This window comes from Telmatherina bonti (genome assembly GCF_933228915.1).
Source record: "Telmatherina bonti genome assembly, chromosome: 3".
NCBI classification, from domain to species: domain Eukaryota; kingdom Metazoa; phylum Chordata; class Actinopteri; order Atheriniformes; family Telmatherinidae; genus Telmatherina; species Telmatherina bonti.
The window spans coordinates 37,387,801-37,405,025 of record NC_136621.1 but is presented as its reverse complement, the minus strand read 5'-3'; the positions used below and the strand labels follow the sequence as shown (position 1 = coordinate 37,405,025).

Genomic DNA, 17,225 nt, shown 5'->3' with positions numbered 1-17,225 from the left:
GTAATGTAAGGCTCTATAAATTTAAACCAGAATTTTAACCAGTGCAGCTGGATCAGTAGTGTGGTGACAGGAGTGAACTTTGAGGATTTTAGTTATCAGCCTTGCAGCAGCATTCTGGACAAACTGGAGATATCCAAGAGATCTTTGACTCAAGCAGGTGAAAGTGGAGGTACAGCAGTAAAGTCTAGAGGAGACTCAGCACAGAGATTCTTCACTGAGAGCTGATTAAAAAAGGAAAGTAGGCCGAGACTCTCAGCTTTCTGAGGGAAGAATCTATCTGGGGAACAAACAAAGACTTCAGTTTTTGCTTCATTTAGTTAAAGAAAGTTATCACTCATCCTCTTGACCGCATCCAAACACTCAAGTAAAAACTGAACCTTAAAAACATCCTGAGGTTTAAAAGAAATATTCAGCTGGATGTCATCAGCATAACAATGTTAAGAAGTGTCCTATAAAGAGCCTATAATGTCCTGCAAAAGGAGCAAATATAAATTAAATAATAAAAGCCGCAGAACAGACCCCTGTGGAACGCCATAATCAAGAGATGAAGGAGGGGACTTGAACTTTACAGCAGCCACAGAAAATAATCTCCCAGAAAAAAAGGGAAGAAAAAACCATTTAAGTGTAGACCTGAAACCCCAATCCAGTGTTTCATGCTGTCAAAAAGCACTGTGGCCTCACAGCAAGAAGGTCGCTGGTTCGATCCTTGGCTGGTTTGGTCAGTGGCCTTTCTGTGTGGAGTTTGCATGTTCTCCCCGTGTATGCGTGGGTTCTCTCCGGGTACTCCGGCTTCCTCCCACCATCCAAAACACATGCATGATAGGTTAATTGGTCACTCTAAAATTGCCCCTAGGAGTGAGTGTGTACATGAGTGGTTGTTCGTCTCTCTGTGTGTGGCCCTGCGATGGACTGGCGAGCTGTCCAGGGTGTACCCTGCCTGTCGCCCTAAGCCAGCTGGGATAGGCTCCAGCTTCCCCGCGACCCTGAATTGGAATAAGCGGTTCGGAAAATGAATGAATGAATATGTATATATATACATATATATATATATACATATATATATATATATATATATATATATATATATATACATATATATATATATGTATATATATATGTCTCAAGTCAGCATATATATATGTGTTGTACCAATGATGTACCAATACCACAACTGATACCACACTAGTCAAGCTAGCACAGATGTGTTTGATGACATACTTCGGACATGTTTTAAAAGATATAAATGCCTTGAATGTTATAATGAGACATTTTTTGTTACACTAAAAGCCAGATCTTTGTTTCAAAATTACACATTTATAGTTGTATTGTGGTAAAATGTGCCAAATCAAAATAAAACTTGATGAAATTGTTAGATCTGTAATGTTATTAGATTTGTATTGGTGAGGTAACTTAAGAAAAGATGGGTAATTTACTACAACCTAATGAAATCTTACACAGTTATAACAGCAATAATAATCATAGTCACAATAATGTTCACATAACATTTGGTATGGACAAATACTGGTATCGGCAGATATTCAAATTTCAGATATTGGTATCAGATCGGAACTCCCAAAAAGTGTATCGGCACATCCATAATTAAATTGTTAATATTATTTGATTGTAATTATTTACTAAGTGATTCTCATTACATATTTTCTTTAGCAGTAATGGGGTTGAATGAGAAATTCATGTTCACAAAGTTAATAGTTAACACATCAGGATCTTAGATTGTTTCAACATCCAGTAAAAATGAATTCAGTAAATATCTTTACCTAATGAAGTAATCACAACCACGTAATTTTTTATGTGCTTCTCACATCTGTGTGCGATTTTTAACTATCATACAGCAAGTGGCGCCATCATAATTTTTAAGTAAAAGCGGAACCTTTGCGGATTACGTCACTGGTAGCGTTACATCGGTCCCTTAAAACTGACGGACACTAAACAACCTCAGGCCAAAGGGAATTTACACCATGTTGTAGCGTAAACCATTAAATATTTATTTTAAATGAAGATGATGTGGGTCGTCAGGCGATTCCTGTCATCAGTCGTTCAGAGAGGTGACTTTTTCGAAGTAAACTGCTTGATGTGGAACTCTTTTCTGTACATTTTATTTGGCTTTATTTAGCATTTTAGCCAGCTTGTTGCAGATGTAGAACTGCAAACAAGCTTGTTTAATATTTCTGCGAAAGTAGTCATTTATATTTTTTTTAAAAAATCCTATTAATTATTATATTCTAATAGTTTTACATAACCAAATTAAACCAGGCTGTGTTTATGAATTGCACTATGATATATTACATATAATTGGACACATGTCCATCGCTCCTCCAGGTCGCTCTGCGGGACAGCTGGGGCTGCTTTGCCGGCCTCGCCACGGCTCTCTCCCGGACCTGGAGCACCGGTACCTGCAGTGCACTTGCTGCTGGAGAAGCCGGGTTCCTGTGGCGAGTTTCGAGACCATGAACGCCGCTCGTTCCACCTCCTCTGACCCCTGCAAAGAAGCCGGCAGCGAACCCCTGGACGCCTGCTACACCTCCGAACAACGAGCCGCCATCCTCCAGCTCCTCAACACCGCCTCCCCGTCGGAGCTGGCTGGGGTTAAAATGCTGAGAGGTCGCAAATCCCTCAATATCGTAGAGTACAGGACTAAAAACGGACCATTTAAAACCTTGGAAAGTGTGGTGAATGTGCCGCTGCTTAAGCACAAAAGCGCTGTTATTGTCTTCAACTCGATTCTCAACCCGATGAAGAAGGAGAGGAAAGTGAGGATCCAGCTGGCCAAGTTCATCAGACCTGAAGTGGACAGGTCCTGGTTGGAGGTGAGTTTCTCCTCTTGTAATGTGCTTCCTGGTCTCTTCCCCATCATTTGTGTGAGGAAAAGGCAGGCTTGGAAAGGAGTTTCTGGATGGATATGAGGTCATTCCTTTCCCTGCATGAACAATTCAATTCAGTTCAGCTTTATTTGTATAGCGCCACTTCACAACAATGTTGTCACAGGACATTTTACATACACATCCTATAATAGAAACCAACTGATTGCATGGAATCATGACTACGATCCAATCCCCCATCCTGAGCTGTGCGCGGCGACAGTGGGAAGGAAAAAACTCCCATTTAACAGGAAGAAAACCTCCGGCAGAACCCGGCTCAGGGAGGGCAGCCATCTGCCTCCACTGGTTGGGGTGGAGAGGACAGGAAAGACAGATCAACATGTACAACTGCACTCATTCAGGAATGAACATTAACTCCTTCTACATTCAGTTGGTTAGGAAGAATTTGTTGTTTCAATGTCCTCCAACTAAAATGACTCGTTTCATAAAGTTAGATTTCTGAGTTGTGAGGTGGTGTGTGTCCAAGGTTGAAGAAGATCAGACGTCGACAGAATCAGCAGTCCTGGAATTTCCTTAAAAATTAATATTTTATTTTCCAAGAGTTGTCCATCTTACAATTTCAAAGATCTGTGGGTAATCAGTCACCAGTTTCACATCCTTTTCCTTCACTCTCTCTCCTCGCGAGCTCCCAAAACTGACTACTTATATACAGTTGTGCTCATATTTATTCATACCCTTTCATTAAAAAAGGGGAAAAAAAACAGCTGCCTGTAAAATAAGCTGAAATTGGCTAAAGTAATAATAAATATTTTATGAAAATCATTACATTATTTTCTAATTCTGGTTAAATAGAAATAATTTTAAAGAAGCAAACAAATAAGATAATTTATTACATATTACATCACTCAAACTAATATTTAGTTGAAGAATCCTTTAATGTTTCCGCTCCAGTCAGGTGTTTTCTGTTCCTCTCAGTCAGACTTCTGCACCTGTTGACAGGTATTTTGTCCCACTGTTCAACAGAAAAGTCTCTCATTTGTCCAGGACCAATTTGTTGTTTTTCTTTCTTTCTTCAACTCAATGAAATTAAAAAAGTGTCTTATTTTACTAAATGATATTTTTTGCAAATTTTTAGTTTAGTTCCTTTTTTAAGTCTCCAGTTATTTGAGTGACTGTTGTAAATTCAGCCTTTTCTTCAATGAAAGGGGATGAATACATATGAGCACAACTGTACCCCAAAAAGACACACACCTGGTTTGATTTTTAGCCTAAACCATTTCCCCATATCACTATCCCCAGCAACCTTATTCTACACCAACATTATTAAACAAACTAAATTCCTAAACAAACAAACTTACACAAAAGGAATACCAGTTCTAATACACTATTATAAATAAGCCCACACTTAAGGAAACTACAAAAGAGGAAATCCTCCACTTGGTTTCTCCCAATCAACTAATCTAAGTCGTCAGTCACACCTGCAATGAGGAAGTGCTGGGTTTGCCACACTCCCCAACACCTATCCTGCAAGGTGGAGTTAAACGAAGAATAATGTTAAATAGTAACACAATATAAAAATGCAACACAATGCCAACACTAACAACCCGGGATAGTAAGTCCAGCATGGTTACCTGGCAACAGAAATAACAGAATAAAGTTAAAGGGACACATATGACAAAAGGTAAATGTTAGGGACAAGTGAACAATTAGTCTCACCCACTTTGTCACATGGTGTTGCTTTTCCACTAAATAAAAAAATATTCATTTCTACAGGATGCTAATTCAATAGTATCCATAATATGTGGGACTAATAAAATCGCCTGGGCCCACGTGGACCGAGGGATGACGGTGCTGGACTGGCAGCAGGCGGACTGCCCTAACTTCTTGAAAGGAACATACATGGCATCCGCTTATCTGAACGATGTGAGTAATATTCATGTGTTCCTTTCTAATTAAATCATAATTCCTAAGCAGCTCACTCTTCTCTGCTTCCATCAGGTTTCTTCAGTGGTGTCCCTCCTCCCATCAGGAGACTTCTACGTGATAGAAAAACCCTCCATCTCGGTTCAGAATACCACCCTGTTTCCCATCATGGCCCACATGAGGACAGTGGAGGCCATGCTGTTCGCGGTACTGGAGCCTAGAATCTCCCCACCAGAGCCCAACATTCCCCCCAGGTCGGAAAAGAGAGTTGATTTAAATGAAAACTATTTAGCAGACCACGTTCACAATGATGAAAACTGAATTACTTTGACTGTGATAGATCTGTTTTCACCCAACAGCTGGATCAAACACAAAGGAAATGTATCAGAAATGTTGTTTCTCTGGTCCTCCTCTGGTTTTATTAACATTAATTAACTTTTCACTTTATTTCGATCCAAGTCAAGAAAAATTGTATTTCTTTTTTGGGATAAATAATTGTGACAACTGCACAGCTTTGGGCTGAAAACAAAACGCACATTAAAAAGCTAAACTATCTGGATAAAACATCAGGGAAAGCACGACGCTTTCTGGTTCATTTTCTGCTGTTTTAGTTTAAAAAGTCTTTCAGGCTACGTTCACACTGCAGGGCTCGCTGCTCACATCGGATGTGTTTGTGAAATCCGAATTTTTTGAAAGTCAGTTCACATTTCCGATCAAATGTGACTTGTATGTGATCTCCTGTATGAACCTCATGCGCACCAGAAGCATCCCGCATGCGTAGAAGACACGGCGACGTGCAGTGAGCGTGTGTGTGACGTCTTTATGTTTGCAGAGGTAAATATGGACGGCAGCAGAGCATTTGCTGTTTTAAACGTTTTGTCCAACCGTAGCCACAACATTGTGAATGGGTTCGTTTTAAGGAGACGTTTACGGAAGAGGAAAGTAAAAGTTTTGGTCATTTTGTGGAGCTGTGGCAGCAACAGCTGTAGAGAGAAACGTTTGCGTACGGAGTCGCAGTCAGGATTGGTGGGAGAGTGATGTGAGCGCATTTACCGATAAAGAGTTCATAAACAACAAACGCAGAATAATGAGGTTTGTTGTGTGTCGGATTAATGCGACCAGACCGTTCAGACTGAAGTCGCATGGCAAAAAATCAGATACATATCGGATTTAGGACCACATATACAAGCAGCCTGGGTCGCATTAGAAAATATCAGATCTGCGTCGTTCAGACTGTTAAGAAAAGATCGGTTACATGTTGCATCGGGGCTCAAACACCGTATTGAAGTCACTTCAGCCGGTAGGGTGAACGTAGCCTGATTTATTGCAACATCATCCTCATGGGATGTGTGTGTTCTCTTACCGTTATGTTTATCGTGAGTGTTCGCTATATTAGTACAAGTCCATTTACCATAAACCATTTACCTAAAAAGCTTCTTGTTGTCCCATTTCTGCTGTTTTCACCCAGCAAACACACACAATTCCTCTTCCCTCCCTTCGCAGGGTCCTTAACATGATGAGGACTGCCGTGGGGCGTCACTTTGGACTGATGGTGGGCGAGTCTCGGACTAGCGGGGCGCAGACCGTACGACAACTGATGACGGAATCTGTGACGCAAAAACTCCCCAGGGTGAACTTTCCCCAGGAGATGCTGGTCAAATACAGGCACTACTTTCAGATGGGCAGCAGAAGAGGAGGAGAGGAGCTGTGTGACGCGCTGCTTCAGGCCGTAGCCTTTTACGAGCTTCTCAGTGAGTCTTCCTGTTAGGATTGGTCCCGGGAAAATCTCCTTCAACGATCAGATCGGATCACTTCTGTTACATCTGGCCTCACCCTCCTTGTTTTTGGGAATATTCCACCATCTTCCTGATGCTGCTGGTGTGTGTGTGTGTGTTTAAAAAGGTTTGATAATCCTCCCAGGACTACATGGACGTCAGCGTGGACTCTTGTTTAATGAGCAGCTCTTAAATGCTATAAAAATAATTTTTATTTACAGTTCATATTTGCACTTACATGGAAATAAAACATTTCATCGCAATGCTCTGAATTAATGTAGTTTTACTGGAAGAAGAGATTCAACAGTCTTTAAGTAAAATCTTCTGTCAGGAGTTTCATGGTGGAGTCTGAGAGGCCCAGGCCGCTCAGGTAGTTCCCACACCTTTACCAGGGAGAGCAACCGTAATGTTACGATGAATGATTATATTAATTCATGCAGACAGGAAAGGTGTAAAAAAAACTACTGGATTCAGAACAAAGTGAGTTTGGAACCAGACCTACCTGGCCAGCTCTCCTTTCCCCTGCTGTGCACGGAGAGTGCGGCAGATGAAGCGAAGCACCGGCATGACGTTGACGCAGACGGAGTGTTTGTTGCCCTGCAGGCTGAAGGCGTCACTGCTGAGAAGCATTCGGCTCAGTCTGAATCGCCTGCGAGACACGCTGGAGGGACATGTTGGACTTTAACAAGGGGACTAATGTGGTTTTTCCTACCTGAGCACCTCTGGCATGCTTCATATCCTGGGAAACTATCAGGACCCGACATGTTGGCACAAAGATAAAATACTTGTAATTTATTGAAATATAAATATATAGAGTTTATATATAGAAATATAAAGAGTTTTAGAATCATATTACTTCAAGGATGTTCAGCTTTTTGGCTCTTTTTAAATAATTTGTTCATTTTCAGAGTAAAATGTGGATTTGATGCTAAAGTTTGTAAAACATACCTCAAATTAAATTGCAGTATTTTTATTTTTAAAGTTACTTTTGTTATTAAAAAAAATAGACAAGGTGGATAAAAGGGAATAAATGACTAAAAACAGTCATTTATAACTGATCCTCTGGATTTTATAGAAGACAGCTTTCATTTAATGATTTATAAGATTTAGATCGAGATGGAGCTTTAATTACATTTTTTTCTCAGACTATTCCTGTTAAAAGGGAGTTTTTTTCCTTCCCACTGTCGCCGTGTGCTTGCTCAGGTTTCCTTATATAGGCTCCTATGAATTGGCTTTCATTCTGTTTTTTCCTGTCTGGAAAGCGTCTTGAGATGGCACTGCCGTGATTTGACGCTATATAAATAAAGTTGAATTGAATCTGCAGTGACTGAGCAGATGTGATGGATGCATCATCATGGAGAACACCTCCTGTGTGACCAAATCATTGTTGGAACGAGAAACGCAACAAATCACCTGGTCTGCTGGAACCTGACAGAAATCAGACCAGTGAAGGTGGAAATTAGCCGCTTTTCTTTCCAAGTGATTATTTTCATGCATACATTTAATTTGACCTTCATCAGGCAGGATTTCCAGCATCATCTTTCATAACTCGATGTCTCTTCATGCAGTCCATGTCTTCTCTACATGTATGTTGGAACCATGTCGCCTTCTGTTCGGACGTTCTGGTCTATGTTTGTCTCTTCTGCATGTAAATCCATCATTTCCTTATTTTTGGCCTCAAACATCGACTCATATGTCTCCTCCTGCGTTTCTGCATTTGTCATGAATTTTCTAATTTATAGCATTTAGCTTTGAGCTTTCTGCCGTAAAGTAGAAGACTTTGGTTGACCTGCATGTTTCCTTTTTTCAGTGTGTGTTAATGCCACCTAACAGACAACCTTCTCTTCTGTTTGTACTTTTTGTTTGTACCTAAAACCAACTTTTTTTTCTTTTTTTTACATGTTTTAAGTTTTAAAATAATGTGTTAAAATCAGTTTAACTATATTTCACAAACCCATAAAGTTCATCTTAGAAATAAAGTTGTTTTGGATCATTTCATCTTAGTATTTGTGAATTAAAAAGCTGAGCATCCTCTGAGTGAAGTGACTGGATGATTTAATGACAGGCGTATCAGCCTCATAATTTCACATAAAATCTGCCTTTCACACTGCAACAGCAGGATGGATGCAACGGCGCTGGAACTGCTCTGAGACGGTCGGAGGAGCTTTAACCAGATCTGTTCTGATCTTTGAGCAACATTTCAGCTTTTTATCTTCATCTTTTTCACAACCTTGTTGGAAACGTTCAGCCTTGGCTTGATGATCTGAACTGGAAGTGAAACTGGACTCACCGTGGCGCGCACAGAGGAGGAAAAGTCAAGCCGAGTCTCTGACTTTTAGGCGAAACACTCCTCTTTCTACCCATCAGTCCATCTCCTCGTGGATCCTCCTGTTCTTCAGTGTGTGTTTGGGCACGGATCCGTGCCTCACACACTCCCTGGAAACAAACGCGACACCCGAATCCTTCAGCAGCAGCCTTGATGTCCAGAAACCGCTGCAGACGGCTCTGGCTGCTGCCACCGTCCTCCCTCATCTCATCCAACAAACCGTCCTTTAAAGCTGCTCCGGTCCAGGCAAAGGAGTCGGGCGTGCACGGACCTGGAGCAGGCGGCTCGGCACCGGGCAGAGTGGCATCGAGATACGACATGAGGTCAAAGAGGTGCGCCAGGGCATCTAAACCGTCTCCTTCCACTCGGCCTGCCTTAGCTCTGAGTGGAGTCCAGCTTAACGTTAAACTGGAAGATGATTGGCTATCCTCCTCTCTGGCTTTAAATTTCTTCCTGCGAAGCCGAGAGAGACTCCCGGCAGACTCGCCGTCGGCCGTAGAAACCTTCGGACTGACATTTAGATTCTTCTGCTTGAGGCGGAGATGAGAGTCGACCGTCCTGTCCAGGCGGGACGTCTCGGCTCTGAGGGACATCAGAAGCTCCAGGTTGGCATAGAGAAGTGGGACGCCTCTTCTCCAGCTCTCCGACAGCGTTTTAAAGAGCTTCTCCGTGTCTGTTTCAGACCAGGACTCACGCTGGAAGAGCCACAAACAAACAGCTGAGAGGCGGAAAACTACGTTTGGAAAAAAGAAATTAAAATAAAAAAAATAAACACTTGCTTTTAAAACGTTCAGAAGGTGTTTTGGGGTCACAGAGGGGAGACCCAGCATGTCGGCAGAGCAGCACGTTCGGCTTTGAGAAAGTAGGGAGTCTGAACAGTTTCCTTCAGCTGCTTCTGAGTCTGCAGGTGGAGAGGAGGAAAATCATCTGTTCTGGTCTCAGATTGGGAATATTACAGCCAGAGGAGGAAACTCCTGGTCCAGAAAGTAAAAGTCCTGCCAGGTTTTTGGATCTACCTGTACATCTAGAACAGGCGTTTTCACCAACAGGCTGGTTTACCTGGTAAATAAACTCTGCTCATTAGATTCAGCTGGTTTGGTGGTTGGAACAGCTGCTGGACTGGACTTTTACTGTCTGGACCAGGAGCTGCCACCTCTGATTACAGCATATAGGGTACTGTGAGGGTCTTAAACCTGCCCTCGTCCCTCAACGCACCATCGAGACAAGGTGAAACGTAGAAATGAAAGTTTAAAAGTCTTCAACAGTCTGAAGCAGCGGTGGGCAACTCCGGTCCTGCAGATGTGAGTTTCCCTGCTGCAATGCAGGGGACCAGACTTGCCCCCCGGTCAAAGTCAGGCCTTTCCACACCAGGACAGAATAAATGACACAAAAGTGCAAATAATTCGGGGGTGAAATATGGATGTTTCTGTCTGTGCACACCATCGCGCCGCGACAGCAGTGTGCTGATGCTGCAAAACAAAGAGGATCTGCTCAGCAGCAGCTCCTTGCTTTAAGAAGCAGAGAAGAAATCATGAAGACGCTCGGCCATGATGATGCATGGCTCCATGACGAGCCCGCATAGCTCGTAACGGGGATCTACTAGTCAACACGCCTCCTCTGATTGGTCGATTACCTCACTGAGATCTGAACATTAGGAAAAAAAATACTAAACTTGCTAAAATGCTGGATGTGAACGTTCACACCGACTGGATAAAAACATATTACCACCTATTAGTCAGACTACCTGTGTGAAGGCCTGTTGTCTTCTAAACCAGGGATCCTCCATCCTGGTCCTCAAGGTCCAGTGTCCTGCAGGTTTTCCTAGTGTCCCTGCTGGAACACATCAGACTCAGACAAGCTCTGCACATGTCTGCTAAAAACACACCGATCTGAATCAGGTGTGTTGAGGCTGGGATGCCTGGAAAGCACCGGTCCTCGAGGACCTGGATAGAGGATCCCAGTTCTAAAAAGTTCAGGCTTCTTGAAGGATTTTCCAAATTTGGGATTCCTTTTGTTCTATTTTCTGTGGAGATGATCCGTCCCCACCTCTAAATGACTCGTAGCTGCATCAGACCTGCTGCTGCTGATTTCCCCCTCATTTCCCTTCCCTATGAACAGCCAGCCTTCCCCACCGAGACACCAGAGGACCAAGATGCACCTACACACCAGGTAAAAACTTCTCCAGAAACCCCGGAGAACAACGGTTCAAGTAAAAGACAGTGTGAAAGTCCGGCTCTTTGGGTTCGATCCAGATGTTTTCATGCGAGCAAAGGTTGCTGAGGGAAACGTACGAGACGCCGGTCCTTCCCCGCCGAGCACCCAGAGCTGCAGCTGCAGCAGGCATCGTCTGATGTCACCACGCGCGAGCGTACAGAGGCTGCGAACGTCATCGGAGTCCAGTCGAGCGTCCTCAGCCAGACACACCAGCTGCAGGTAGCTGCTCGCCGTCACCTTTCAACAGAAGGAACAGGTTGATGCAGCTGGACGGAGGTCGGCAGAAGCTACAGAAAGGCAAACTCACCGCCGACGGAGGTTTGAACAGGATTTCCTCCAATCTGCAGGGAAATCTCTCTTTAAAAAAGGGATCTAAAAAAACCCCAAACAGGTTTGTTTTAAATCTCAGCTTGTCTTTAACACTCGGAGCGTTCACTGTGTTTATTTACCGCTGGTGGTCAGAACCACCGGCCTCCTGGTGGTCGCCATAAAAGCCTCGATAGCTGCAAGGAAACCAACGTCTTCCTCAAATATGACGTCAACCTGAGGAAGAACGTAGAAGTAAAGGACCAGACACAAGGTGGATGGACAAGACCTCGATGGTTTACCTCTTCGAACAGGATGAGCGAGGTGGCGGTCCGTCTGCGCCGTCGCCCTGCTTGATCCCCGTCCGGAGACGGGTTGCCCGATTCCTCATCGTCCGGTTTAACAGCTGCTGACGTGCTGCTGAAGTAAAACTGATCTGCTTTGTCCTTCATCTTGAAGTAGTGTCTCAAAGTAAGCGAGTCTGGCTTTGCTTTAGCTTTACGCCCAGAAGAGCTGGAGCGCCGCGCCGGCCTCGTCTTTACAGCAGAGGGGACATTTTTAGGACGCAGAATTTTTCCTGTTTGAATAAAAAAAAAAAAAAAAATATGTGTTTTAAACCTGACAGCAGAGATGTGTTGGATATCATCATCATCTTCCGTGTCCCACCAGGCAAAGCTTCAGGTTTCAGAGCGCAGCTGTTGCTGCTGAAGAACGCAGGTTTCAGAGAGTCTGTCCCAGAAATCTCCACCAGGTGAGACTGAGTGGCCTCCTTCAGCTGGGACAGAACCTGGCGCCCGCTGCGCTGCGAGGAACTGTTCACCTCAAACACCTTGCATGGAAAAGGAAGAGAAAACCCACAAACAAGTCAACATTTTCTGGCTTCTGCAAATTGCAAAAACAAAGCAAAAAAGCAAAAAAGCACCACAAACGTACAGTTGTGCTCATATGTATTCATCCCCTTTCATTAAAGAAAAGGCTGAATTTACAACAGTCACTCAAATAACTGCAGAATTAAAAAAAGGAACAATAACTAAAAATTTGCAAAAATATCATTTAGTAATATAAGACGCTGTTTTTTTCATTTAAATGAATTGAAGAAAGAAAAAAAACCCAACAAACTGATCCTGGACAAATGAGAGACTTTTCTGTTGAACAGTGGGACAAAATACCTGTCAACAGGTGCAGAAGTCTGACTGAGAGGAACAGAAAACACCTGACTGGAGCGGAAACAAAGGATTCTTCAACTAAATATTACTTTATGACTGATGTAATATGTAATAAATTATCTCATTTGTTTGCTTTTTAAAAAAATATTTCTATTGAACCAGAATTAGAAAATAATGTGATAATTTTCATAAAAGTTTTATTTATTATTACTTTAGTCAATTTCAACTTATTTTACAGGCAGCTGTTTTTTTCCTTTTTAAATAAAAAGGTATGAATACATATGAATAATAAATATGAATAAATATGAGCACAACTGTGTAACTTGTCCATATGTGGACATGTGACTGTAACAGAGGTGTGAGAGCAACAAACAGGGAGATGCTGCGTTCAGGGGCCCAAACAGACGACAACCAGGTACTAACTTTCCGAGCGCCACATGGACAGGCCTCTGGTTACTAGGGGCGGGAAAATCGAATAAAAAAATTGAAAATCGAGATTTATTTTGCCTTACAATTTTAAAATTGATTTTTTTGTTTAAAAAAAATAAATAAATAAATAAAAAAATAAAAATCTATTTTTTTTTAACTAAATAAAAATAATTCATTATGAAAGTTTTGTCATTTTTATTCTTTTTAAAAAAAAATCTTTTTACTTGTCTTCTTGGGCATTTTAGCAGCAGAATGATGGTCTGGCTACTGTGTTTTTTTCTGATTGAAATCAAGAAAAATGACAAGCAAAAAAAAAAAAAAAGTTTTATACATTTATTTGTTTTTAATCTACAAAAATCAGCAATATCGAAGAATTGTGAGAATCGCAATTTAAATCAAATCGGCACCCAAAAAATCGGAATCGAATCGGGACAAAAGCATATCGTCGCTGTCCTACTAGTTACACTGCAGATTGAATCAAGCTCGACTGGAAGTCTGAGGTTGCCCTGGCAACAGGCGTTGATGCTGTTAAAGCTGCCGCTCCCCGTCTCTGGAACGAGCTTTGTCAGGATCTCTGAACTCAGCAGACGCCTTTAAAAAGCTCCTGAAGACACATTTGTTTAGGCGAGTAGACTGGGTGGTGCTGCTGTTCGGTATTTGTTCTGTGTTTTTCTCTCTGTTGTGTGTTTTTATTGCTGTGAGGCGTTTCGTGACATTGGTTCTGTGAAACGTACAAATAAAGTTTTGGTTGTTTGTTTTTTTTACTTCTTTACAAAATACCCAGAAATGAGTGGAAAGTAACTGGCAGGAGTTTACCAAGAAGAAAAAAAACACAGTTAGATGGTCTTATGTCATGTGTGAACCATAAACTAAAGCTAAATGAAATGAGGATCGGAGGCAGCGCGGTGAAATAGAGCCTTCATCTCTGACAGAAATCGTCTGCTTGTTCCCAACTTGGACTTGCATAGTTCAGTCATTCATAGTGAATTAATCTGAAGCTGCTTTAGCTAAAATATTATCAGTCTAACTCCAACGCAAGCCACGTTTTTTTTTGTTTTTACTCCATTTTTCATTTTTTAGCAAAAAATGTCAGAAGATGGTGTCTGAAAATGTCTGATTGTAGTTTGTTTCTTCTGAACTGATAGAAATTCTGATTTTTATGTCTTTAAAAGCACACTGTGGCTTTTTATTTAGAAAAACGCCAACATCCCTACATCCATGTGGGGACGGTTTGAAGATATTTTCTCTCCGTTTGCAGTGGAAAACACTCAGAAATCAACCAAAGGAAAAGACTTCCCGGTTATCTGGGAAAAGGAAACATTTTTACTTTGTTTCTTTTCTTTAAAACTTTTGCCAACATGGCGTTTAATTTTCTATCTTTTCTGCTTTTAATGGGACCAACAAGTCATTCTGGGTTTGTCTCCTCCTGCCATATCTGTACACATCAGCTGGTTTTAATGATTGGAAGACTGCAAACTGCGATGGAAACACGTTGTGCATTATTTCTTGTGTGTTCATGCTGTTTCCTTGCGCACATTGAAGCAACTTAATATGTTCTGGAGAAGTCACATCCATGCGTGCATCTTCTAAAATAAGGGACATTGAACAGCTAAATACTGAGATGGAGGATATTTTGGGGGTTTGTATTTGTAATTATATAAAAACATTGTAAATATTGACGAATGCTGAACATGAGGGAAGAACTTTACTTTGCTGAAATGCTTGTTGAAGCAGATTTCTGCTGAAAATGTTTAATTTATGATCATTGCATTTTGTGTCTGCCTCTGCTGAAGGCGTCATGCTGCAGCAACCATTCACCTCTTCATCTGCATAAACTCGAACATACACGCATCGCTGTTGGACACGATGCTGATGAGGCTAAATCTAAATACATAACTAGCAGCTTTTAAAATCTGGGTGCAAATTCCCACCTTGAAGCCGAGCTCCTGAGCGCAGGCGTACACCGAAGCAGTCTTTCCAACACCTGAAGGTCCTGTAATCAGGACAGTGTTACTCAGCGACACCTCACCCCGATGCTCTGCTCCTGCCTCACCCTGGAAGTCTCCACAGTCCCACGAATCTGCACACAAAGAAGTCGTGCATTTTCATTCCAGCCCCCTTTTTCTCCATTCATCCCATCCAGACATATTTCCAGTGCATCACAGCACTAAATCAAATATGTGCAAACATTTTGAAGTGTTTGATAAAAAATATGTTTACCATTTCCTTCCTGCCTTCGTTCCTCTGTTTCTCTCCCGTCATCACAATCAGCTCTACGTTTCCATTTCTTCAACCAACTGAACTCGGAAAAAAAAAAAACAAAAAAAAAAACAAAGCAGATGAAACATTATTCTCCTCACGGTGGGTCAGAGAGGCGTTGCAGCAAAGTGACATGAACCTGAGCAATTTATTGACGGCGGCAGCATTCCCAATCACTTCACTTGAACGTTGAGGGCTGTACTTGTCTGTCCAAAGCACTTCCTCAAAACAGGAATCTATGCAAAAGAAAGGGAAAACATGCACGTGCCATGTATAAGAACAACTGATGGGAAAAAAAACTCTCTGTGGAGCGAGCAAACGCCTTTCAGTAACAGCAGCAGAGATTCTGGATGATCCAGATTTCAGCTCGCAGTTGTTTTCCAAGCCTGCGAGACTCCTGCTGTGCAAAAGGCTCTGGTTGCTTTCTGTGAGGTGAAAACAGAACATGTGGAAGGTAGATTTGATCCACCTGGTGATATCTGTTAAAGTCACATATCAACTCTATCAACACCAGCAGTCAGCTTGGACAGTGTATAATTGTGTATAAAAGAAGTGTTGCAGCAGGGATGAGACCTATATAAGCAACTGGTTTTCTCCTGAAGAGAGGCCTTCCCCTTGTTCATTCTGAATCTATGTCAGTCTGGAATAAATGTAGGCTGTCGTGTCCTCTCTGTAGCACCAATAGCATAAAATATTCCACAACAAACACATCCTGTGTTATCAGGAGGCAGAAAGTCTTACCAGCATCTGCAGCCTGCAGACGCTTTGGCAACGCTGCAGAGTTTGTCCACTTCTCTTTTTGTAAAGAATCTGGATGGAAGAAACAATCAGTTTTGGAAAGACAAAGAGGTAAAACAAGACATAAGGATATATGCATACATGTCTCATGTTTATAGTCAGTCAAATGAAACAGGCTGACATGAGACTGTCTCACCCTGATCTCCTGCTTTCTGCTGCAAACAGGAGAAAACTGCTTGGACTGAAAAGGCTGGGTTTAATGTCTGGATTTCTTCCAGATAGTTTGTCAGAGCTGAGGCTGACAGATGTTTTCTGTGGGTGGATGCTGCAGATCTTTCTGTCAAAGTCAGATGTGATGCCGAAGGTGAACTTTTCACGTTATTCTGAGGAGAAAACGCAGATTTCTGCGTGTCCCACCCAGGCCGAACAAAGCTCCCATCGCTGCCTCGTTTACTCTTCCTGCTTTGGAGCGCAGATAAGAAAATTGGTGCAATTTGAACTCCTCTTTTGCATAATTTCTTTATCTTTTCCCTGTTGGTCGTTGAAGGGGTTTTCTGCGATGCTTCGTCGTCTGAACTGGACTCTGAAAAAACTACAATGGTTTGCGCTCCGTCTTTGCCCTTGGATGATGTTGTCTTTACAGTTTTTCTCCGCTTGAGTTTGTTTCGCATTGTAAAAGCCTGCAAACTCACCAGATATCAAGGTTTTGTGACATTTTTGCACTTAGCGCCAAAATAACGCTCGGCGTACGTAGCGCTGACGTCAAATTGTGCGACGTGCATTTTTAAAGCCTTTTACTCCCCTTCTTTCTTTACTTTTTTTTTTTTTTTTAAATCTATTTGACCATGTTTCATAACTAAAGGGGAAACATAACCTACAAACAAATGCGCATGCTTAAAAATTGGGACAGCTGGCGTTGTGAGTCATAGACATATTTATACGTAGACGCCTGGAGATTGAACCAGCGTCGCCGCCATATTGGAAGGGTCTCCGCTTTCGAGTCAACGAGTTTCCTTACAAAACTCTTTTTTTGTGGAACAAAACGTATATATTACACACAAACAACATAACTGGCTAATAAATAATGTAAACAAAGTGAATAATCTACTAAATGCAAATGATACACTTTACTCCTATGAGGTGTTTATGAAAAAATATATTAATGCTTCACAATGAGAGTTTTACATGGTAGCATAATTACCTCTGCCTAGGAGGTTATGTTTTTACTGGCTTTATTTGTTTCTGTTTGTGT

The 17,225-nt window shown here is 41.9% G+C and overlaps 2 protein-coding genes across 2 annotated transcripts; one reads left to right on the top strand and one right to left on the bottom strand.

Moving 5' to 3' along the window:
• The first annotated feature begins 1,945 nt into the window (after window positions 1-1,945).
• tefm (transcription elongation factor, mitochondrial) lies at window positions 1,946-7,010 on the top strand. The gene is made up of 5 exons (XM_079264813.1): window positions 1,946-2,063; window positions 2,338-2,825; window positions 4,611-4,760; window positions 4,836-5,014; window positions 6,264-7,010. Exons 1-5 carry the CDS (start codon window positions 2,012-2,014, stop codon window positions 6,526-6,528), a joined length of 1,134 nt encoding a protein of 377 aa, XP_079120939.1. The 5' UTR covers window positions 1,946-2,011; the 3' UTR covers window positions 6,529-7,010.
• atad5b (ATPase family AAA domain containing 5b) lies at window positions 6,821-16,644 on the bottom strand (the record flags this gene model as incomplete). Its single annotated transcript, XM_079264074.1, has 13 exons — window positions 6,821-6,918; window positions 7,038-7,196; window positions 8,826-9,762; window positions 11,153-11,312; window positions 11,383-11,447; window positions 11,525-11,618; window positions 11,684-11,958; window positions 12,048-12,210; window positions 14,908-15,056; window positions 15,197-15,273; window positions 15,375-15,471; window positions 15,977-16,045; window positions 16,170-16,644. The coding sequence occupies 13 exons, from the start codon at window positions 16,642-16,644 to the stop codon at window positions 6,846-6,848; spliced, it is 2,793 nt and encodes a 930-aa protein (XP_079120200.1). The 3' UTR covers window positions 6,821-6,845.
• Between the last annotated feature and the right edge of the window lie 581 nt (window positions 16,645-17,225).